Genomic DNA, 25,000 nt, shown 5'->3' with positions numbered 1-25,000 from the left:
ATCAAAACTGATAATGTTGCCACCAGCTATTTTCAAACTCAAAAGAAGTTAAGCCCTAAGCAAGCTCGATGGCAAGACTTCTTAGCTGAGTTTGACTATGTCTTGGAGTATAAGCCGGGGAAAGCAAATGTGGTAGCGGATGCACTGAGTCGAAAAGCTGAACTTGCTGTCATCACTAAACAACATTTGATCTTCAAGACCAGATTAAAGAGGGGCTAAAAGAAGATTCGTTTGCGAAACATCTCTTCACTTTAGCCCGAGAAGGCAAGACAACTCGTTTTTGGGTGAAAGGCAAGTTGTTATTCACTAAGGGGAACCGGCTCTTTGTGCCAAGATGGGGTGATCTTAGGCGCAAGATTATGAAGGAATGCCATGATTCGTTATGGGCTGGTCATCCTGGAGTAAAGAGGACGGTGGCGCTAATCGAAGGTACATTCTATTCGCCACGATTAAGGGATAATGTTGAGGTGTATGTTCGAACTTGCCTATTTAGCCAACAAGACAAGATCGAACAACGTTAACCTGCAGGTTTGTTAGAGCCTTTACCCATTCCAAAGGGGCCATGGGAAAGTATTTCCATGGACTTCATCACTTGTCTGCCCAAGTCTGAAGGCTCCGGAAGTATTATAGTGGTAGTCGATAGGTTCTCAAAGTATGGAACCTTCATCCCTGCACCTTTCGATGATACTGTTGCTGAAACAGCAAGGTTATTCTTTAAACATGTGGTCAAGTATTGGGGGATTCCGCACGTTATTGTTAGTGATCGAGACCCGTGATTCACCGGGAAGTTTTGGTGGGAGTTGTTCAAGATAATGGGGACTGATTAAAACTTCTCAACCAGCTTCCACCCCCAAACTGATGGGCAGACCGAGAGGGTCAACGCTTTGTTGGATTTGTATCTCCGACATTATGTTAGTGCGTATCAAAAGGATTGTGCAAAGCTCCTTGATGTCGCATAGTTTTCCTATAATATGCAGAGGAGTGAAGCCACGGGGAAAAGTCCTTTTGAGATGGTCACGGGGCGCCAGCCACTTACCCCAAATGCCTTAGCGGCTTCTTACGATGGAAACAGTCCAGCCGCTTACAAAAGTCTGAAGGAGTCGCATGAGAAAGCTGATTTAGTTGGAGCATCCCTCAAAAAGGCAGCCAAGAAAACGAAGAAATGGGCCGACCAGAAACAAAGACTTATGGAGTTTCAAGTGGGAGATAAAGTCATGGTAAAACTTGTACCAAATCAGTTCAAGTCCTTAAGGAAGGTGCACAAGGGACTAGTTCGTAGGTACGAAGGCCCATTTCCGGTAGTAGCTCGAGTTGGCAAAGTTTCCTACCATTTTCAACTGCCGTCTAAGTTGAAGATTCATCCTGTCTTCCATGTAAGTTTCCTCAAGCCTTATCATGCAGACTTGGAAGACTTGGAACGTGGAGTATCTAAGCGGGCGCCAACCGCTGTTGTGACGTCGTTCAATCGGGAGGTTTATGAGATTTTGTCCAATCGAACTGTGAGCCATAGAGTTGTGCCAAAACACAAGGAGTACTTGGTCAAGTGGAAGGACTTGCCGGACACCGAAGCAAGTTGGGAGGCAGAGGATACGTTGTGGCAGTTTCGAGATAAGATCAAGGAATACCATGAAGTTGGAGCGACGAGGACGTCACGAGTTTAGGTGGGAAAGAATGTCACGACCCGCCTAATTAGATCGCATTAGCTCATTTTTCTAGAAAAATCTAGCAGCTTCAAGGCCTTCAAGACTTAGAAAATATCTTGGATATTTTCTAAGGAAAAGCCTAGATTTTTCCTTAGAAAAATCTGGTTATAAGTTACTAGAAACTTCCATGTAAATATCTTAGATATTTTGTAATATTTTAAAATTAGAAGGACCTAGAATGGAACTCTCTAGAACTAGTGGGGGAGTAGTATAAATACTTGTAATCAGCTCATTTGTAAATCACCTTTCAAGTTGTAATACAAAAAACTCTTTGTAAAACACTCTTGAGCTATATAAGTTCCCTTAAGAAATCTTGTGTTCCCTTTTCAAGTCGCTGAATCGTTGCTGCGTTTTGGTGATCAAGGTTGATCTTAGAAGGTGTCTAAGAGCCGCACGTGAGTCTAAAGGTTAACTTCGTGACATAAAGCTCCAAAAGGAATGCAGCTTTAAAATTATTTAAGCTTATAATCCTAAAGAATATTAAGGAAATAAGAATGCTATAACTTCTCTAAGATGACTAGAAGAACAAGAAGCAATTGTCTTTATTAGCAAGTGTATAGGTGGAAAAAGCTATCCAATAATCTTCATAAATGTTCAAAGGAGAAGCTCTTGAATGGTATAATACCTTGTAACACCCCGACCGATGGCGGATTATACATCGGGGCGCCACGTATTGTTTCATTACTCGTGACACTATTTGGGTGTCAATATTTAATAAATACATTTTCATTGCGCACGCGCAGAACACGAATCGTAAAGTAACATAAATCATATCATAACTCAAAATATTCAAATAACATAATTTGTCTTGTTACATTTTAATCTAGGTCCAAAGAAAAAGAAAACATCCTACGTGTCCTTGAGATTCCCAAAAGCAGCTACAGCGAACCTGAACATGTGTTAAAATAAAACGTCAACACTTGCGTGTCGGTGAGAAATCAAGTTTAATAGATATAAATAGATAATAACAAACACTGCGCGCAACATGTGCTTAACTGGGGTTTAACATAGGGTGTAATCAGATTGTGATCAAGCCTAAATAGATCATAGCTCATAGTTCAATCCGTGCTCCCAATCGAGCACAAAAACAAATAATCATACGTGCATGTGTAAACAAAACAAGAAAACCGTAAACGATAGGTCTCCCGTGTTCATCTAATGGATCCATGAAAACTTCGGAATAGGCCGAACAAAGCGGTTAATGTTCACACATACAAATAAACAGCCAAGTAAACGTCCATAACACATGGGGTTTTGCGCACATAAATTTCATAAACAAGTTTAAGACTCAAGTTGTACGAACACATGAACATCCCAAAACGTTAAAAATAAAAGGGGATTAAGTACGAGATTACTCACTTGTAAACGGTGCGTTGAAAGATAATGCAAGAACCAACTTTTAAACAAGCGAAAGTTAACCTATAAATAAGAAGTTATTGGTTTAACGATTGGTTTTTATGTCTTGAATATATGCAGTAAGTATCGATTTTTGTTAGTTAAACAAATTAAAACAAAATATATATATTTATTTTTACCGAGATTCTGGGCAGAACAGAAGAGAAGACGGAGGCAAAGAGAGGAGAAAGGGGCGGGACGGCGACAAAAGAGGAAAAGGGATGCGGGACGGCGGAGAGAAGGAAGAAAGGGACGGGTCGGCGGAAAAGAAATTATTATTATTAGTAAGTAATATAAAAATATATATATATATATATATATATATGATTTATTTAATGTTGAAATTTACAAAGATTAATAATCAAATTTTAAATTATAAAAAGAATCGGATTCGAAAACGGGTACCTGGGTCGGGTCGGATTGGGCAGTTGTCACAGTCTCCCCTACTTTAAGAAATTTCGTCCCGAAATTTATCTCGAAGTAGGATGCACAGAGAAAAGGTGCGGGTACTTGATCTTCATCTGATCTTCCCTTTCCCAAGTGAACTCGGCTCCGCACTTGGACTGCCAACGAACTTTGACAATAGGGATGCGACTGCGCTTGGTTTGCTTTACCTCGCGATCCATAATCTCAACAGGCTTCTCAACGAAATGCATAGACTCATCAACTTGAACTTCATCAAGTGGTATGTGGAGGTTCTCGTCAGCTAAACATTTCTTGAGATTGGATACATGGAAAGTTGGATGCACATTGCTGAGCGCGGGCGGCAGGTCCAGTTTGTAGGCAACTTTTCCCACCCTCGCAAGAATCTTGAACGGACCAACATAACGAGGTGCAAGCTTACCTTTCTTCCCAAAGCGGACAACACCCTTCCAGGGCGACACTTTGAGGAGAACAAGATCACCAACTAGAAATTCGAGAGGCTTCCGCCTGCGATCTGCGTAACTCTTCTGTCGGCTTCTGGCAGTCAGCAGATGATCACGGATCTTGGCGATTTTATCGGTTGTCTCTTGAACTAGTTCGGGTCCTGTGATTTGAACTTCACCCACTTCGTTCCAACAAATCGGCGAGCGGCACTTTCGACCGTAAAGTGCTTCAAATGGGGCCATACCGATGCTGGAATGATAGCTGTTATTATAAGAGAACTCGATCAGAGGTAGGTGTGAATCCCAATTACCTCCAAAATCAAGAACACAAGATCGAAGCATATCCTCAAGGGTTTGGATGGTTCGCTCAGACTGTCCGTCAGTCTGAGGATGATATGCAGTACTCATGTCCAAACGAGTTCCTAACGCAGTTTGGAGAGATTTCCAAAAGCGAGATATAAAACGGCCATCGCGATCGGATATGATGCTCAAGGGAGTACCATGACGGCAGACAATTTCTTTGACATATAGATGCGCAAGTTGTTCAACACGGTAGGTTTCACGAATGGGCAGAAAGTGGGCAGACTTGGTCAATCGATCCACTATTACCCAAATGCTATCATGTTTGTTTGCGGTCAAGGGTAACTTGGTGATAAAGTCCATTGCTATACTTTCCCATTTCCACGTAGGAATTTCAGGTTGTTCGAGCAAACCAGATGGGCGTTGATGTTCAGCTTTTACCTTAGAACAAGTTAGGCATTTAGCTACGAACACAGCAATATCCTTTTTCATACCAGGCCACCAATAAGAAAGGCGCAAATCTTGGTACATTTTGTCAGCGCCAGGATGAACGGAATACCGAGTTTTGTGCGCTTCACTCAGTATGACAGAGCGAAGATTCTCATCATTGGGGATCCAGATGCGATTGAGATAACAGAGAATTCCATTCAGGTTAGGGACTAGATGCGCTTCTGCACCACACGCTAACTCGGCGCGTAGGTTGCCTTTGCTGATCGATGCGCGCTGCGCGTCGCGAATGCGCGATTCAAGATCGTTTTGGATCGGCGCGAAATGAAGCTGCGTGCGCGGCAAGATACAGTTGAGTTGACTGGGTTTGCGGCTGAGCGCATCGGCTACCACATTAGCCTTTCCAGGGTGATATCGGATCTCACAATCGTAATCGCTGATGAGTTCGTTCCATCGGCGTTGTCTCATGTTAAGTTCCTTTTGATCAAAAATGTGCTGAAGGCTTTTATGGTCTGTGTAAATAATGCACTTAGTCCCATAGAGGTAGTGTCTCCAGATTTTTAAGGCAAATACAACTGCACCAAGTTCGAGGTCGTGAGTCGTATAATTCTTTTCATGAATTTTGAGTTGCCTAGACGCGTAAGCGATAACCTTGCCTCGTTGCATAAGTACACAACCGAGACCTTGGTTGGAGGCATCACAATAAACGACAAAGTCGTCAGTACCCTCAGGTAACGCTAGAACAGGAGCTTCGCACAACAATTGCTTGAGCGATTGAAAGGCTTCTTCTTGCTTAGAGCCCCAAATATACGGTTTGCCTTTGTGCGTTAATGCTGTTAAGGGCAAGGCGATTTTTGAGAAGTTCGAAATGAATCGCCGGTAGTAACCAGCTAAGCCCAAAAAGGAACGGATTTCGGTAGGAGTGGTCGGTGCAATCCAGTTCTTGATTGCTTCAATTTTGGATGGGTCGACATGAATACCCATCTTGTTTACAACATGACCAAGAAACTGTACTTCATCAGACCAAAACTCACACTTGGAGAGTTTGGCATAGAGTTGTTCGGTTCGAAGCTTTTGCAACACCAACTGAAGATGTTGTTCATGCTCGGCCTTGGTTTTGGAATACACCAGAACGTCATCGATAAACACGATCACGAATTGGTCCAAGAAAGGCCTACACACCCGGTTCATTAGATCCATGAAGACAGTGGGGGCGTTGGTTAAACCGAAGGGCATGACCAAGAATTCAAAATGACCGTAGCGGGTTCGAAAAGCAGTCTTGGGAATATCCTCTTCGCGGATACGCAACTGGTGATAGCCAGAACGGAGATCGATTATGGAGAAACAAGAGGCACCTTGGAGTTGGTCAAAGAGGTCGTCAATACGCGGTAAGGGGTACCGGTTCTTAATGGTGAGCTTGTTCAGCTCGCGGTAATCGATACACATGCGAAACGAACCGTCTTTCTTTTTAACGAACAACACCGGAGCACCCCAAGGCGAAGAGCTAGGGCGAATGAATCCTTTATCGGTCAATTCTTGAAGTTGACTTGCTAATTCTTGCATTTCAGCGGGTGCAAGTCGATAAGGAGATTTGGCTACGGGGGATGCACCAGGGACAAGATCAACACGAAACTCGACTTCCCGAGCGGGAGGTAAACCAGAAAGATCATCGGGAAAGACTTCAGGAAAGTCACGCACGATGGGGATTTCACGAAGTTTCTTCTTTCCTTCATCGGGTTTGACCACATGAGCTAAGAACGCGACACATTTCTTCCGCAAAAGTCTTCAGGCTTCAGTGCATGACATAAGTTTAAGACCGTTAGATGGTTTCTCGCCGTAGATATGGAGATCTTGACCATTTTCCCGAGGAATGCGAATCAACTTCTTGGCGCAGATTACTTCGGCGCGATTTTGCGAGAGCCAGTCCATTCCAATAATCACATCAAAACTTCCAAGAGGCATGGGAATGAGGTCGATTAGAAAATCATGTTCATTAAGGTTAAGCGTGCATTCTTTGATCACGGAGTTTATTAAAATAGTTTCACCATTAGCCAATTCAACTGAAAAGTTTTCGTTTAAGTTCTTTCGCGGTCGCGCAAGTTTTTGTTCAAATGCGCGAGAAATAAAACTTCTATCGGCGCCAGTATCGAAAAGTATAGATGCATATTGTTCGTTAAGTAAAAATGTACCATTAACCACGTCATTATTCGCTTGCGCTTGGTGCGCGGTTATATTAAAAGCTCGTCCGAGCGACACTTGGTTTGAAATTTGGTTAATCGGATTAGCTTGCGTAATTTGTACTTGCAGTCTCGGGCACGCGTTCCGGAAATGACTGGGGTCACCGCAGTTATAGCACGACCTGGGTCGTGGATTAGTGTTGGTACATGTGTCAGTAGTTCATAGTCTAGCAATTTGTAATCGAGTCTGTAATGTAATTATGTTTTGTTTATGTTTAGTTATGTAAAACGCGAAGTTGTCAACAAGTTCGCTATGGCGAACTTGTTGAATCAGCGAAGTTATTGACAACTTCGCCTGTGGCGAAGTTGTCGTGTTTATATACTGTTCAGCGAACAGTTTACAAGAAGAAAGTTTTTAGGGTTTGTTTCAGTTGTTCAGTGAACGTGTTCGTGTCATAGTCTGTAACAGTGACCTCGGGTCACGTGGTTGTTATTAATATAACGTGGTTGGTTTATTGCTTTCGTGTTCGATCTCTACATACTCTACACTCGTATCTACCCACGCAGGGATTCCGCACCTGCGTTGTTAGCGACATCCCGTGTACGATCCGTCCAGGAACCTACAATTGGTATCAAAGCCATCGGCTCGATTGTGAGGTTCGGGATTTCACGCGGGTGTAGAAAACGTCTCGTTTGACCTATTCGCGGGACGTGTTTTTGTTGGGATTGTGTTTTGCTCGTGCTTGACAGTCATTTTCAAGCCATTGCATTGATCGGAAACTGCTGGATCGACGAAAACAGATCTGAACAGTTTCCTTGTTCATCGGGCGAAGTTATCGTTCTTCGGGCGAAGTTACCTTTCTTCAGGCGAAGTTGCCGTCACTGGAATTAGGGTTTTCGGCGAAGATATAAGGATTAGCGAAGTTAACCACAACATCGCTTAACATCATAAGTTCGCCTTAGCGAAGTTATCCGCAACTTCGCTTCCCACCCAAGTTTGCTTAACTCCTAAGTTCGCTCATTCTAAGCGAAGTTATTTTTAACTTCGCCAAGTCTAGCGAATTTAAGAACTCAGCGAAGTTCTCTTTTCAGCGAAGTTAACTTTCAAGCGAAGTTATTCTTAACTTCACCTACTGAGCTGTTTTAATATTTTTTTTTGTATTTTCAGGTTTTTCAGGTTTTCGCAAGGATGTCGTCGATTAACATCTCCGATTTGGTCAAGATGGAAGTAGAAGCGGGGTCTGCCACTAAGGCCCCGAGGCTGATGAAAGGAACTGACTTCGTGGCATGGAAGGACAGATTCATCCAATACATCAAATACCAGGATGCCAAAATGTGGGTGTGCATCCAGGATGGATATATCCCTCCAACTGCGCAATACGAAGGTCGCGATGTGGTTAAGAAGTACAGCAAAATGGAGGACGAAGAGAAGAAAATGTACGAGGCCGAAAGCAAGGCCCATGCTGCGATAACAATGGCACTTCCTCAAGAGGTTCTCCATACGTTCCGAAAGTACACTTCTGCAAGAGAGCTTTGGGATGCTCTTGAAAATAGATTCGAGGGGAATGTGGGTATCCGTGCATCGAAGGTAAAACTTTTGAAGACCCAGTTCTCCGTCTTCAAATTTTTGAAGAACGAATCACTGGATGATATTATCACCAGATACTATCATCTAATGACAGAGCTCAGCAATTATTCAATTGCTTACCGAGAAGAAGAGATCGTTGAAAAGCTTCTCGATGCTCTCCCACCGAAGTGGGAAATGTACACCGTTCTTATGAGGGAAGACAGAGACTTTCCAAATTGTGATCTTGAAACGGCAGTAAACAAGCTCAGAACTTATGAGCTTAATATGGTTCGAAAAGAAACACCAACAGATCAGATACAAGACCCTGGTATGTATGGTGCAAAAGTTAAATCAGGCTCAAGTTCGAGGCCTGAATCTGCTGCTTATTACTCAAAAGGGGAGTCAGGTTCTGACTCTTCTCATGAAGGAAACGTCTCTGTAAACTCGAATGGTGACGTCTGTTTCGTTGCTGGAGGATCAAGTACTTCAAAGCCTCAAGCATCCTCAAGTAGTTTTTCTGCAAATGCCTCAAGCAATAATTATTCCAAGATGCCTATGAGTGTAAAATCTGCTGAAGAGCAGTTTGCAGTCTATGCATCATTTATTGCTTCCTACGAAAACTACATCCAGGGAAAGATTGTGGACCCTGCTGCTCTTGATGAGGATTACGACCAGATCGATGCTGATGATCTGGAGGAGATGGATTTGCAGTGGCAAATGGCAATGATTGTGAGGCGTGTGAAACGGTTTATGAACAAAACTGGAAGAAAATTTGTTGGTGGTCGGCCCGGGTTCGACAAATCCAAGGTAAGGTGCTATAATTGTCAACAGTACGGGCACTTTGCCAAGGAATGCAGAAATGAGAGGGTTGAACGAGGACAATGTCGACCTACACAACATTCTGGAGTTAACAGAGAGATTAACGCCATGTTGACCAGAGAAGCAGGTGAGTACAACTGGAACTCGCATTCAAGTGGTTCTGGTGAGCAAGCGAACATGGCTGAGGCTGAAGTGAAAGAATGTGAGAAGGTTGAAGGAATTGAGAAAGCTACTGAAGAAGAAACAGCTTTCATGGCAGATGACAAGGATAATCGCTCCGAGGTAAGTACTAAGGATATTTGTACTAGTTGTGAGAATTTGTCTGAGCAACTTAAAACGATAACTGATCAGTATGTCCATTTAGATGCTGACTTTAAAACTATTAAAGAAGATCACCATTTTACGAAAGCAAGAGAAACGAGTTATAAAATTAAAATAAAAGCATGTGAAAAAGACGTTCAAAGCTTAAAAATTAAACTTGCTGAGAAAATTGAAATAATTGATCTTAGTTATGAAGTTTTGGAGGAAAAAACTAAAGTGATTGCTGATCGGGATAAACAGATTGCTGACCACCAGGTAAAGGTGGTGGAACTGAACCGCAAACTTGAGCAGTTCAGAAATTCCTCGGCCATCCTTGATCACCTCGTGAGTGATCCAGGTACCTCTGCAAAGAGGGGAGGAATCGGATATAATGAAGTTCCACCACCCTTTAACCACAACTATACTTATAATCCGAGTGTTCAGAAATCTGTCGATTTCGAAGTTCCTCAGACAACTCCAATCAAGATTACAAGTGTAAAACCAAGTGTTAGCTGTGGAGAAACAAGTTCGAAAGTTTCTAATGTGAATATTTCTGTTTTGAGTCCAGTCTCATCGGATTCGGATAAGTTGTCCGAATCTGATCAGACAAAAGAGAAGGTAGGGTTACCCACCGATGGAGATAAAAATAAAGTTTCTAAAAAGAGTTCTCCACTCAATCCGTACGTCCCACCTTATGTGAGACGAACGGCTGGTAACACTACCTCTACATCCAAACCAACATTTGACAAGAAATTGGAGAGTCGGTGTTGCTTTAGATGTAACAAATTAGGGCATTTAGTTGCAGATTGCCCTCTGGAGCCGAGATTAAGAGGTGTGAAGCCAAATAAAACTGAGTATAAGCGTCATTTTGTTACTGCTAAAAATGAAAACTTTAAAAAATGCCAAAATGTAACGAATTCAAGTTTTCATAAAAACCAACCTCAGTTTTACAACCAAACCTCAAGATATAACACCTTCAATTCTCAAAGGTTTGGAAGGCATTACACACAATCTGCAGGGAGATTCCCTAACAGGACTTACAGAAATTATCCTGATGCTAACTTAAGAAAGCCAGGGTACGGGACGTATCGATCCAAGACCAATTGGTCTTGGGTCCCAAGATTCTAACTCTTTGTTTTATTGTGCAGGAACAGTTGAACAGGGCTGCAAACAATCTTTGGATTGTTGATAGCGGATGTTCCAGGCACATGACAGGCAACAAACACTTGTTGCAAGACTTAAAACCTGTTCAGGGAGCTAGAGTTAGTTTTGCTGGTGAAAGCGGTGGATGGATTACCGTAGAGGAACTGTGTCGAATGGGAGAATGACACTTGAAAATGTAAACTTTGTGGAGGAATTAAAGCACAATCTGCTGAGTGTGTCGCAGATTTGTGATAAAGAGTACACTGTCCATTTCACAAAGAATGAAGCGATCGTATTGAAGCCTGGTTTTCAAATACCAGACGAATGGATAGTGATGAAAGCTCCACGTGAAACGAATACATATGTGATGGATATGAGGTCTACTGAAATGGCCACCAGAGAATCTTGTTTAATGACAAAAGCAAGCGAATCAGAATCAGAATTGTGGCACAGGAGAATGGGACATATTCATCTTCGGAAGATGAACTTCATTGTCAAGAATGGGCTTGTGATGGGCGTTCCCTTAAAAAGTTTTAACTTTGAAGACAAATGTATAGCATGCAAGAAGGGAAAGCAACACAAGAAATCCCATCTCACCAAGAAGATTAACTCAATTGCCGGTACTCTAGAACTACTTCATATGGATCTCTTCGGTCCCGTGAATGTACAAAGTCTAGGAGGTACCTCTTACTGCTTGGTGATCACTGATGACTACTCGCGATACTCGTGGGTATATTTTCTGAAAACAAAAGACGAGACGGCTCAAATGGTGAAGAATCTAATTACAAAAGTTGAGAATGTCATGAGTAAATCAGTTAAATTCATCAGAAGTGACAATGGGAAGAGTTCAAGAACTTTGAAATGGAAATTTTCTGTCTTCAGAAGGGAATTGAACATCAATACAGCGCTCCGTATACTCCGCAACAGAATGGAGTGGCTGAAAGGAAGAACCGAACGTTAATTGAAGGAGCCAGAACTATGCTGGCAGACTCGAAGCTTCCTGTGATGTTCTGGGCTGAAGCAGTTGCTACAGCCTGCTATGTTCTAAATAGGGTGTTAACAGTTAAGAAACTTGGAAAAACTTGTTACGAGCTTATGCACGGAAGGAAGCCCAACTTGTGCGGTCTTGAACCATTTGGGTCTCCTTGTTCGATTTTGAAGACTAATTCGAAATTTGGTGAAGTAGCTGATGAGGGAATCCTTGTCGGTTATGTTGTTGGGACTCCCAACAGACGGGTCTTCAATACGTCGACTTGCAAGGTGGAGGTGGTTTGTAACACCGACATTACTAGTTACCAACCGCCAAAACCAAGCAATGGACCTGCTGAGCTTTTCGACTATGTTAAACTTTTTAAGTCGTTTAACGTACCTAATTTGGAAATTTCTGAAGAAGACGAAAGAGCTGTGACGAAGATGATACTTGATGAGGAAGAGAATATATTGCAACATCAGATTTTTGAGAAATCTCAACCTTCCACATCAAACACGATCGATACCCCTGCGGCCTCAACTGAAGATGAATTTATTAATCCTTTTCACTCTCAGCCAGAAACAACCATAGATGAGATCTCTTCGAACTTGGAAGACAATTTACATGTCGGTGCTGTTCCGACCACGAGAATTCACAAAGATCACCCATTGGAGAACGTTATAGGTGATGTGTCCTCGAGTGTACAAACCAGAAGTAGCTTGAATGAGCACACCTGTGTTTATACAAGCATAGAAGAAACGGGTATAATGAATGAATGTTTGTACTCCTGCTTTATAAGCCAAATTGAACCAAAGAATTATCAAATGGCTTTAAAGGACAGCTCGTGGGTCGAAGCCATGCAAGAAGAGTTGGCTCAGTTCGAGAAAATGGAAGTTTGGACCTTGGTTGAAAAACCAAGAAATGTGCATGCTATAGGCACAAAATGGGTGTTCAAATGTAAGAGAGATGATAAGGGAATTATCGTGAGAAATAAGGCGAGGCTGGTTGTTAAAGGTTTTAATCAGCAAGAGGGTATTGATTACAATGAGGTGTTCGCTCCTGTTGCCCGGTTAGAAGCGATTCGATTGTTTTTGGCGTATGCCGCATTTAAAAAGATGAAGGTATTTCAGTTGGATGTGAAGAGCGCGTTTCTAAACGGGAAAGTTGATGAGGTTGTGTATGTTGAGCAACCTCCGGGTTTTCCTGACCCAGACTTTCCTGATCATGTATACAGGTTGAGCAAGGCGTTATATGGGTTACATCAGGCACCTCGTGCCTGGTATTCAACGTTATCGGACTACTTGCTGGAAAATGGTTTTGAAAGGGGATTGATTGACAGTACGTTGTTTGTGAAGAGAGAAGGATGTGACTTCCTACTGGTTCAAGTCTACGTGGATGATATCATTTTTGCTGCATCAAGAGTATCCATGTGTCAGGATTTTGAAGCTGTCATGAAGAAACGATTCGAGATGAGTGCTATGGGTGAACTAACTTTCTTTCTAGGATTGCAGGTTGATCAGAAGAAGGACGGGATGTTCATTCATCAAACGAAGTACGTTCATGATGTGCTGAAAAGATTCAAGATGGAGGACAGCTCTCCATATGATACTCCCATCTGCGTCAATCACAAATTGGGTGCTGAATCAGATGGTGACGCAGATGTGGACCCAACTCTGTATCGGGCGATAATAGGTTCATTAATGTATTTAACTGCTTCTAGGCCTGATATAATGTTTGCTGTTTGTCTTTGTGCACGTTTTCAGGCAAATCCGAAAGAATCTCATTTGAAAGGTGCAAAGAGGATACTACGGTATCTCAAGGGCAAGCCGAAGCTAGGGTTGTGGTACCCAAAGGGAGGAGACGTTGAACTGGTGGCTTATACAGATTCTGATTATGGGGGTTGCAATCAGAGTCGGAAGTCAACAACAGGAGGCTGTCAGTTTCTTGGAGGAAGATTAGTTTCCTGGCAGTGCAAGAAACAGACATCAGTTGCAATTTCAACATGCGAAGCTGAATACATGGCAGCATCCAACTGCTGCTCTCAGGTTTTGTGGATTCAGCAACAATTGCGCGACTATGGTCTGAATTTCTTACTCACTCCTATTTTAATTGATAACACTGCCGCCATCTCAGTAATTAACAATCCCGTGAAGCACAGTAAAACTAAGCATATTGACTTTCGTCATCACTTCATACGGGATTGTGCTGAGAAGAAACTGATCAAGATCGAAAAAGTTGATACACTTGAAAATTTTGCTGACTTGTTTACAAAAGCGTTTGATAAATCCAGATTTCAAAACCTAATTGAGCTAAACGGGATGATCAATCCCGAGTAACCATGCCTTTGTGTTTATTTAAAAAAAAAAAAAAAAAAAAAAAAAAAAAATTGTCATTATTGCTTAAAATTAGTCGGTTATCTCAGTTTGATGGACATAACCTCGGATATGTTTTGGTCCTCGTTTCGACTTAGAGAATGAGGATAGCCATTAACCGGAAGACTGAAAGTGATCGGGGCAGTTATGACGTGTGTTTTCTTTCTGTTGCTGAAAATTAGTCGGTCATACATAGTAAGAAGGACACATACTTGTATGTGGTCGGTCCAGTTGATCCATTGGATCTTCAGGATAGCCGTTTACCTGACGACTTTGACGTGATCGGGGCGATTGAAATCAAAATTTTTTTTAAATGGAAATGAAATTACGTTTCAAGTCTACTACTTCGTAAGAAGTTCTTTGCTGTGTTTAACAGAAAATTGATCCAACCTTGGAAAATGATATATATACTGATTGTGTGTGCTTAACTAGTGAAGTTATTAGGCTTAAAAGGCTTTAGAACAGTCATTGTATGTCATGGTAAATTTTTATGGTGCGTAAAAGTGTATGTGATACTAACTTAAACTACTCGAATTTACGTGGAAACTCCTTAAGAGTTTTGAATGTCTTCACACATATCTTTCCGAATGATAGGCAGAAAAGCGACTACCCAGTCATACACGAGCCCGTGAGTGTTCTGATTCCCGTGAGGAAAGCATGTCAAGACACTGCAGTGATCCAGATTCGGGACTTGCAGTAGTTTAGTACTCCGAAGTCAATAAGAATGTTTGGTTAAAAAAAAAAAAAAAAAAAAATGTATATTTTTAGTACTTATGAGACATAATAACAATCAAGACTTCTCATGTCTGGAGTAAGAAGAGAACGGGAAGCTGACAACGAGTATATACGAGTTAATCAGACACTATGGGTCGAAGTCAACTCGGGATGACTTGGGTATAGCCAAATACGCTTTGAGAATAGATAGAAGACATCATTATCTCTGAGTTGTTGCCAACTTAAAATTTTGAGCTTAACTGAACCTTAATCCGTATCACAGAAACGATGAAAACCATTTAAGTTATTTACATGCTTGCAACCTGTTTCTCTATGTCATAACACAGCTAAACACGGATCCAAGTGACAGTCACATAGTTAGTATGATTCCTGTTGGGATCTTTTCTAAAACGTAGTGGTCCCTGACTAGACTGAAATTTGATCCCTTATTTCGTTAAAATTTTTATAAGTTTTTCTATTTTTATAGTTGTGTTATTATAAAACTGGTTACTTGGACATGATCATTTTTGTTTAACTCTTTTTGGAAACTTCTAATGTTAACTGCAAGATTATTCAAACTTAAAGGGCTGATTTTGAACTTACGGGCGAAGTTGTTGAATTCGGCGAAGTTGTGCTTAACTTCGCCTAGGCGAAGTTAAGCGTAACTTCGCCTGAACCAACTCTGCCCTATATAAGGTTTTTGATACTGGAACAGTAACATATTTTGAAATTCTTCGGCGAACATAATATCAAAACCATATTTATCCGAGATCTTGTTTACTCTCCGATTTCGATCTTTGTTTCCTGTTTCTAGTGTTGATTCACGGTATGTGTTGTTAATATCATTCCCAACCATACTCGTTCGGTATAAGTTTTACCCGGTTCGAGACCTCGGGTCGTCGAACCTTCAAAACCAAGTTTTTCACCTTTGTGTTACGTGTTCATGGACGTCCTTTACGTCTCAATGTCATTAACCTATGTTGTTCTTTGCTGATGGATCGTCAAATCGGTCCGAAATCATCGGATCTAAACCTTGAATCTGAACAGTCGCCGTTTCAGATTCAGGCGAAGTTAAGGTTTTGGCAAAGTTATCCACAACTTCGCCAGGAGGTTAATTTCGCCTGTGGCGAAGTTGTCCGTAACTTCGCCTTGAAGCTTAAGTTCGCATGTGGCGAAGTTATCCGTAACTTCGCCTTGAACTCAAGTTCGCCTGTGGCGATGTTGTGATAAGGCGAAGTTATCATCAACTTCGCCTATACCATTTTACTTAACAGATTTAGACGAAATTACAGTTGAAGCGAAGTTGTTCCTAACTTCGCCTCACCTATAAGTTCGCCTGTACTGGTTTAATCACAACTTCGCTCGTGGTACTTAGCGAACTTGTGAGCTGCTTACACACTGTCTAACTTGTTTTGTTTGGTGCAGATATGGCTGCTATTGGTGGTGCTGGTGGTGATGATGGTGATGAGCAACGACAATTCTTTCCAGCCCATAACCAGTACATCACGTTAGATCCAGACGCACGAGGCGTCGAAGACTACAGGGAGATTATTACGTTTCTCCTGCGATCAAGAGTCTTTCACGCGCTGACAAATACACTGCCTATTTCTCTGCCTAACATTGAAGACTTTTGGCAGACAGTGTACTACGATTGCAGGCCTGAGCCTCCGGTGATGCGAGCAACCGTAAATGGTCACAACATACAGTTTTCCTCGGAAGACATACGGTTGGCTCTGCAGTTCGGTGAAGAAACTAGAGATGACCCAACGGAGTTCGTAGCTCCTTTTCGGGATGGAGCTTATTTGAGGATGGGTTATTCGGGTCCGCTGGGGGACTCGCAGAGGAGGAAAGGGTTTCTGCTAGATCAGTGGCGCTTTCTGATGCATGTTTTAATAGTATGCATGTCCGGCAGGAAGGCAGGAACAGACGGGATGGGCGCGACGATGCAGTCGGCCATGATAGCGCTGACTTACAACCGCAGATATTCATTCAGTCAGCTAATCTTTTACGAGATTGATCGTCAGCGAAGGGCTGTGGCGCGCGAGCGATTCACTATGTATCCTCGTTTCTTACAGATGATTTTAAATCATGTCGCTCCGTCGCTGCCACAGAGACGCCCAATAAGATACGTAGAATGCGTGACGAAACGTATCTTTGCTCAGTGCCGCACCTCGAGCACTCGTAGCAAGCCTGAGCTGCGTCCCAGGCATACTCCTTTATTCGGGTATCTCATCAACCCGGAGTATGTTCCTGCAGGAGGGGACGAGTTCAGAGACCCCCAACCACATCAGGCGGCAGCACCTCATGCTGTATCAGCTGCGCCTGTGGTTTCTACTGTTGCCTCTGCTGCTGTGCCAGCTACTGTATCTCATGCTGTGTCTACTGCTGAAGACGTTGATCTTAATGCTGCCTTTGGCGTACATGGTGTGTTTGATATGGATGTCTCGGGTCCTCAATTTATGGATGTTACCAGAGCAGCTACTTCGGTAGCTGACTCTGATCTAGACGAGACGTTTGCTGAGGCAAGAAGACTTATGGTGTCTCGGGAACGGACTACGGGAAAGAGACCGAGAACGGAAAACGATGATGAGGAAGAAGTTGATGAAGAGGAGGCAGTGCAGATTGTGCTTAGACGTTCAAGAAGAGAACAGAGAGGTATAGGTTCGGGAGCTGGAGAATCTTCAAGGCTAGTACGTTTTGCTCCACCTGCCTTGTCTGGTATGTCTCTTATTACTACTACAGCACAGGTTACAGCGGTCGAGACGTCGGCCCCAGCAATTGTGTCCCTACCACCCCAACCGCTTAATCCACCGGTGGTAGTTGCACGATTTGTGGAGTCGACAATCACTTCTACTGCAGGGTTACCAAGTGTACCACCTGCGGTCACTTCTGCTGATGTCCCGCCAACTCCAACGCCTACTTCAGATTCCGAGAGGATTATTTCACTAGAGCGGATTGTTGCTGATCAGACAAAGACCATTCAGAGCCTAGTGGAATCCAATCGACTACAAGCAGCCCTCCTGGTAGAACACGGTAAAATTATAGATGCCTTCAAGGCATTCTTGGCATCTCAGGGGGAGAAGACGTGTAGGGGTGATGAGTTGAGGACTAAACGAAGAGAAGATCATGACGATGATCCCAATGCACCAGAAGGTGCAGGTGGTGAGCTGCCAAGAACCTCTCAGGCTCTTGGGGCTTCCACAACTGAGGGGGAGTCTACAAATGCAGCTGGTGACGATGTTGTAGCAGTTGATAATGATGATGATGTTGAAGACATGATAGATGCATTGAAAGAGTTGGATGAGGAGGATGATGAGTTTATGATGGAAGATGATGTGCTGCCAGTGGATGAGATTGAGAGGATTGGAGAACAGATTACAGTTGAAAACGTATTAGAAGAAAGTGAGATTGTTGATAACTCCGTGGAACATGAGATTCCGGAGGTTGACGGAAAAGGTTTGGGTGATGAGAATGCTGAGGAAGATGCTGAGTGGGAGGAACAACCGAACTGGAAGGAAGGTTGTGCCCACTGGTTCGTAAAGACGAAGAAGCCGGCGGTCCCTAAGATGTTCAGAAAAAGTTACAATATTAAGGGATACGCGGAAGCCAAGAAAGGTATTATCTGCTGGTTATACGACGAGCAGCTACGGCTCTTTGTGATCAAGAGGTACGATGGCGTTCAGTACTTCCAGAGAAAGTTGAGATCTCTAAACACACTGCCAGAATGTGAAGTAAAAGATCTAGCCAGATTGGGATTGGTAAACAGAAGCGAAGATAACATGGCTAGAATCATTGCGAAGATCGTGTGGAAAGAGTGCGTTAAAGAGAAAAAGTTTGAGCTACTGAAACCACAAAAAGGAAAACTTGTCGAAGACAAGGATAGAGATCTGAGAGTTAATGGAAAACCTTGGATGGTTATGAAATACAAACCGATCCGGTGCCTTAAAGAAGTACCGATGAAGTTCATGCCCAAGGACGTGCTCAAAGATCTAAAATGGTGGTACGTAGATTGCGAGACAGCTGAGGCGGTAATGGAAGATGAGGATGAACAAGAAGTACTTCGGGTTTACGACCCGATGCATCTTGTTAATCTATCGAAGGCTGATCTGAAGGCGCTCAACGAGAAGAAGATCTTCTACATTCCTGCTTGGAAGGATCAAGCTAGGAAATATCAACGGGTGGTGTCGGTATGTGTTAGAGAAGGGGCGCACGCGTAGAGATGAAAGATTACAAGACTCAAGATTTGAAGATCAAGATATGAAGCTACTGCCAAGGGGGAGTCTGTTGGTACATGTGTCAGTAGTTCATAGTCTAGCAATTTGTAATCGAGTCTGTAATGTAATTATGTTTTGTTTATGTTTAGTTATGTAAAACGCGAAGTTGTCAACAAGTTCGCTATGGCGAACTTGTTGAATCAGCGAAGTTATTGACAACTTCGCCTGTGGCGAAGTTGTCGTGTTTATATACTGTTCAGCGAACAGTTTACAAGAAGAAAGTTTTTAGGGTTTGTTTCAGTTGTTCAGTGAACGTGTTCGTGTCATAGTCTGTAACAGTGACCTCGGGTCACGTGGTTGTTATTAATATAACGTGGTTGGTTTATTGCTTTCGTGTTCGATCTCTACATACTCTACACTCGTATCTACCCACGCAGGGATTCCGCACCTGCGTTGTTAGCGACATCCCGTGTACGATCCGTCCAGGAACCTACAATTAGGGTATGTTGGTTGTGGGTTTAGCGGGTAAGTTGGTGGTGTTTGCGTGATTGGGTTGGCGGGAAGGACTCTACAGTTCTCAGCAGTGTGACCAGTACGGCCACATCGGTTACATTGTCGACACGGGACTTGAGTTGGATGGTGAAGTCTACAGGTTGGGCAAAAGGGTTGGTTTCCTGTGTAAGGTTTCTTAGTTGACGGGGCAAGGAGTGCGGGATTGGTTAAGGCATAGTTATGGACTATAGGGGGTGTTGGGTAGGTTGACAGTGGGTTAGAAGCGTATACTGGAGGTTGGTAGGCGGGTTGCTGGACAACGAGCGGGTTGGTAAGCGCGTAGGCTTGATGATTGGGTTTGCGCCTGCGCTTGAGGTTGTTACGGTTTGAGGGTTCTGGCTTGGTTTCTGTTGGTTCTGGGACAGTCTTGGTGAGTTTGGTCTTCTCGGCTCCCCGCAGGAACAGGGTTCCTGCCCTGACATGGTTGTCGCTGAGCACAGCGGCCAACTCGATGGCGTCAGAGAGGGTTGCTGGGTTCCTGGCCCATACAGAATCTTGAATTTCCATGGGGAGACCCCCAAGAAACTTTTCGATGGCTCGGCGGGAAGGGGTAACTAGGTGCGGGACAAGCAAACTTAGTTCATGGAAACGCGTAGCGTACTCGCGCGCTTCGCCACTGTACTGCTTCAAGTTCCAAAATTCCTCCTCAAGGCGCTTTATTTCGTTGGGAGGGCAGAATTCTCTAGTCAAAAGTTCCTTGAATTCCTCCCAGAGCATGCTAGAAGCAGCCTCTGCGCCACGCGCGTGAGCTACTCCTTTCCACCAAGTAAGCGCCCTTGATTCTAGGACACTTGAGGCGTATAAGGTTCGTCGGTCTGGAGGGCATTGGGTATGGAGGAAGGTGTTCTCAATTTTCTCGAGCCATTGGAGCATTACGGTGGCTCCTTCAAGCCCTGTGAATTTCGGAGGGTTACCCGCATTAAAGGATTTAATATTGTATCCGGAGGGGTTGGTATTATTTTGGTTTAAGGCTTGGGCTATTGCGGCGGCCATTTCCTGGGAACGACGTTGCATACGTCTGCGCGAGGCTTCTCTCCTCTGATGACGGCGAGCTGATAGCGGAGGCATTCTATAAAAGTTTTAGTTTTTGTTAATATCTTGGTATGGGAAATCATTTTAGCGCAAAGTAAATCGTCGTAAAGCTTGTCTCGCGGAGTTAAATGCTATCAAATTTTGAAGTAAAATATGAATTTAAATGCAAACTTAATACAGGTAATGAATTCGAATTGAAAATCGATAATTCATGCATCACCATGACTTTCCGAATTCTCAATTTAAAATATCGAGTAAATGAATATTGGAGATTGACAATTCATGTATCACCATGACTTTTCAAATCTTCAATTTAAAACATAAAGTTAGTGGGTATTGGAGATTGACAATTCATGTATCACCATGACTTTTCAAATCTTCAATTTAAAACATAAAGTTAGTGGGTATTGGAGATTGACAATTCATGTATCACCATGACTTTTCAAATCTTCAATTTAAAACATAAAGTTAATGGGGATTGAAAATCAACTATTCATGTATCACCATGACTTTTCGGATTTTCAATGCTAAATCCCAACAACAACGAATATGTAAGTAAAGAAATAAATTGAAATTTAACAATAAAAATCGAAAGATCGCGGATAAAACACGAAATCATGTGCTGCGTATGCGCAAGCATATCTTATAAATATCGAGTAATTAACAATTAGCGCGCAAACATGAGATATTTCTCATGCGCGAGAAGGGACTCTTAGGTATTCTAGGTCGTTACGTCTAACCACCTATCCTAAAGTCACGGAGCTCTGATACCAATCTGTAACACCCCGACCGATGGCGGATTATACATCGGGGCGCCACGTATTGTTTCATTACTCGTGACACTATTTGGGTGTCAATATTTAATAAATACATTTTCATTGCGCACGCGCAGAACACGAATCGTAAAGTAACATAAATCATATCATAACTCAAAATATTCAAATAACATAATTTGTCTTGTTACATTTTAATCTAGGTCCAAAGAAAAAGAAAACATCCTACGTGTCCTTGAGATTCCCAAAAGCAGCTACAGCGAACCTAAACATGTGTTAAAATAAAACGTCAACACTTGCGTGTCGGTGAGAAATCAAGTTTAATAGATATAAATAGATAATAACAAACACTGCGCGCAACATGTGCTTAACTGGGGTTTAACATAGGGTGTAATCAGATTGTGATCAAGCCTAAATAGATCATAGCTCATAGTTCAATCCGTGCTCCCAATCGAGCACAAAAACAAATAATCATACGTGCATGTGTAAACAAAACAAGAAAACCGTAAACGATAGGTCTCCCGTGTTCATCTAATGGATCCATGAAAACTTCGGAATAGGCCGAACAAAGCGGTTAATGTTCACACATACAAATAAACAGCCAAGTAAACGTCCATAACACATGGGGTTTTGCGCACATAAATTTCATAAACAAGTTTAAGACTCAAGTTGTACGAACACATGAACATCCCAAAACGTTAAAAATAAAAGGGGATTAAGTACGAGATTACTCACTTGTAAACGGTGCGTTGAAAGATAATGCAAGAACCAACTTTTAAACAAGCGAAAGTTAACCTATAAATAAGAAGTTATTGGTTTAACGATTGGTTTTTATATCTTGAATATATGCAGTAAGTATCGATTTTTGTTAGTTAAACAAATTAAAACAAAATATATATATTTATTTTTACCGAGATTCTGGGCAGAACAGAAGAGAAGACGGAGGCAAAGAGAGGAGAAAGGGGCGGGACGGCGACAAGAGAGGAAAAGGGAGGCGGGACGGCGGAGAGAAGGAAGAAAGGGACGGGTCGGCGGAAAAGAAATTATTATTATTAGTAAGTAATATAAAAATATATATATATATATATGATTTATTTAATGTTGAAATTTACAAAGATTAATAATCAAATTTTAAATTATAAAAAGAATCGGATTCGAAAACGGGTACCTGGGTCGGGTCGGATTGGGCAGTTGTCACATACCTTAATAAGGGTAGAGAAAGAATGTGCAATCTAAATTAGGAAATGTTCAAAGAGCTTATTTTAAAGAAATTATATCCACTCTACAAGTTGGATCAGATTCAAACCTAGTTATAAAACCATAAGATTGTTGGTACAAATCTCAGAGAATATAATACTAAATTCCTTGAATATTGCCGACTGGTTCCACATTTAGTTACTCCGGAATATAATAAGGTAACTCGTTATATATGGGTTACCAAGAAAAATAAGAGACTTGGTAAGATCCAATATGTCACAAACTGTTGAATCGGCCATGGAAGTAGCCGGATATCTAATTAACAGTATGGTAAGAAATTAAGAGGAAGAAAGAAGGAAGAAACTAAGAAACTGAAAGATTTTGAGAAAGATAGAAAAAGAAGAAAATACTCCCAAGTTAGCCCGTAAAACTTGTGGACAAAAATATGTCGAAAAGTTCCGACTAAAAGAAACAGATAAGTGTGCATATTGCAATAGAGCAGGGAATTCAATAGAAGAATGTAGGAAGAAGCTAGGAGTATATTTCATATATGGAGAAACAGGCCACTTTAAGACAAGATTGCCCGAAAAGAAAAGTTAATTAACAATGACATATGACAAGACATTAGTGTCAGAAGAAAACTAAAGATATCTGACAGCAATCAAGGAAAAAGAACGAACACGATTATAGTAATGGAATGACAACTTTTGTACATAGTTGTAACTTGTTGTAAAACAAGAAATTTTGTAAACCGAAGGAAAGGGATTTTTAAACTCCCTAAGTTATAAATAAAATATTAGCATACAAATTATGTCAATATACAAAAATGCTCATATTCATTATCTTTATGAAAAGACAATCGAGTGTCTAAATTTGAAAGGAAAATCTGACACTCAGAACAGATGTCATGTTAATTTATCATCTCAAAGGAAATCAAGAAAGGAAAAGATAAATTAAATGTCAAGAGACATGAATAAATAGTATATAATTGAAAGAAATTTCTACCCAACCATAAGACATGTAAGAAATATAGTTGAGAGAATATCAATCATAGTTGATCAAAAAGTCAAAGAAAAAGAACTCGAGAATATTTAAAAAACACAAATGATGACATAACAAAAATGATTGAGCAAAAGTACAAAGATACTGTCAGAATATAAGGAAAATCAATGATCGAGATCAGAGATGGAATAGGTTCGATAAACTGAATCTAAGAAGTAATATAACGAATATCAGTAAATGTTTAGAATACAAAAGGTGAGGTAAATAATTACACACAACTGATCACTGTGTTTAACGATTACAAATAATTTATGATAATCCGAACTATTGACTGATTACATCATATGAAAGGTAAAGTTAGTAACATATATATCTAATCATAAGTGAGTAAGAACATCCACACCTAAGATAGCGAATCTCGAGGATGAGATTCATTTCAAGGTGGGGAGGATGTAACATTCTGGAAAATTCCATATTTATTTTCGGTGAAAGATGTAAATTTTGAAAGTTAACGGACCAAAAATACTCTCAAGACAAGTAATTGGAAAGAAATGAGTTAAGAATAAAACATCTCATGTAAAGGAAGTAAGAAAATCCATACCACATGAAAAGAAGAAAGAAAGTGAAAGCATTTCAAATGAGTATAAATAAAAATGAAACCTTCTTCCCACATGGAAATAGTGAAGAAAATGGAAGCTCTTTATAAGGAAGTGAGTTTCCATAGTAATATTCTTATGTGGCTAATCACTCTCAGTAGTCCTAGCGGAGGGTGTGAAGCACCGGATGCATACGCGCACGGGCACGTTCTCGGGAAATAGGCTTAATGTGGCGTTTTGGTGGCGCACTTTGCACTTCGCACGCTCGCATCTCCGCAAACCGCATAAGGGCCGCTTTAGTATTTCTGGAAAGTACAAGGACCAAAAGTGAAAATTCTGAATTCTTATCCTTCACGCTACGTGAACGGATCACGTATAAGTCTTCGCGATACGCGAAAGACAAAATAAATGAACCAACATTAAGTAGCTTCGCGCTACGCGAAGAACCAAGACATGATTACTTCGCGCTACGCGAAGTAACAATTCTTAATGCGTGACACGTGGCAAGACACCAGATGACTTAGCAATATTGAGTTGGTTCGCGCGACACGAACGGCTGAATTATTTGTCTTTCGTGCTACACGAAGGAACCCATAACCATCTATAAATAGGAAGGTTTATGGCTTAGTCCATAGTCGGGGGTATAGCCCGATCCTTGATCACAGTTAAGCATGTAACAACCCAGCTACCGCCGCACCATAATATTATCCGCTTTGGCTGGGACGTACCACCATCGCCTCACGGATTTGCTTTTGATTGCCCAGGTGAAGACTTCCCAGGAGGTCACCTATCCTGATACTGCTCTCACCTAAGCACGCTTAACTGTGGAGTTCTCCTCTCACCCACTACCATTAAGCCCAA

General features: G+C 41.8%; 1 protein-coding gene across 1 annotated transcript; it reads left to right on the top strand.

The window, feature by feature from the left end:
- The first annotated feature begins 971 nt into the window (after positions 1-971).
- On the top strand, positions 972-1,661 carry LOC143538355 (uncharacterized). Its single transcript, XM_077031931.1, has one exon. The coding sequence runs from the start codon at positions 972-974 to the stop codon at positions 1,659-1,661; it is 690 nt and encodes a 229-aa protein (XP_076888046.1).
- Positions 1,662-25,000: the final 23,339 nt, after the last annotated feature.

This window comes from Bidens hawaiensis, unplaced genomic scaffold, assembly GCF_021521415.1.
Source record: "Bidens hawaiensis isolate Kalapana, Puna unplaced genomic scaffold, B.hawaiensis_p1.1 tig00011610_1, whole genome shotgun sequence".
Taxonomy (NCBI): domain Eukaryota; kingdom Viridiplantae; phylum Streptophyta; class Magnoliopsida; order Asterales; family Asteraceae; genus Bidens; species Bidens hawaiensis.
This window is presented reverse-complemented; position numbering and strand designations above follow the sequence as displayed.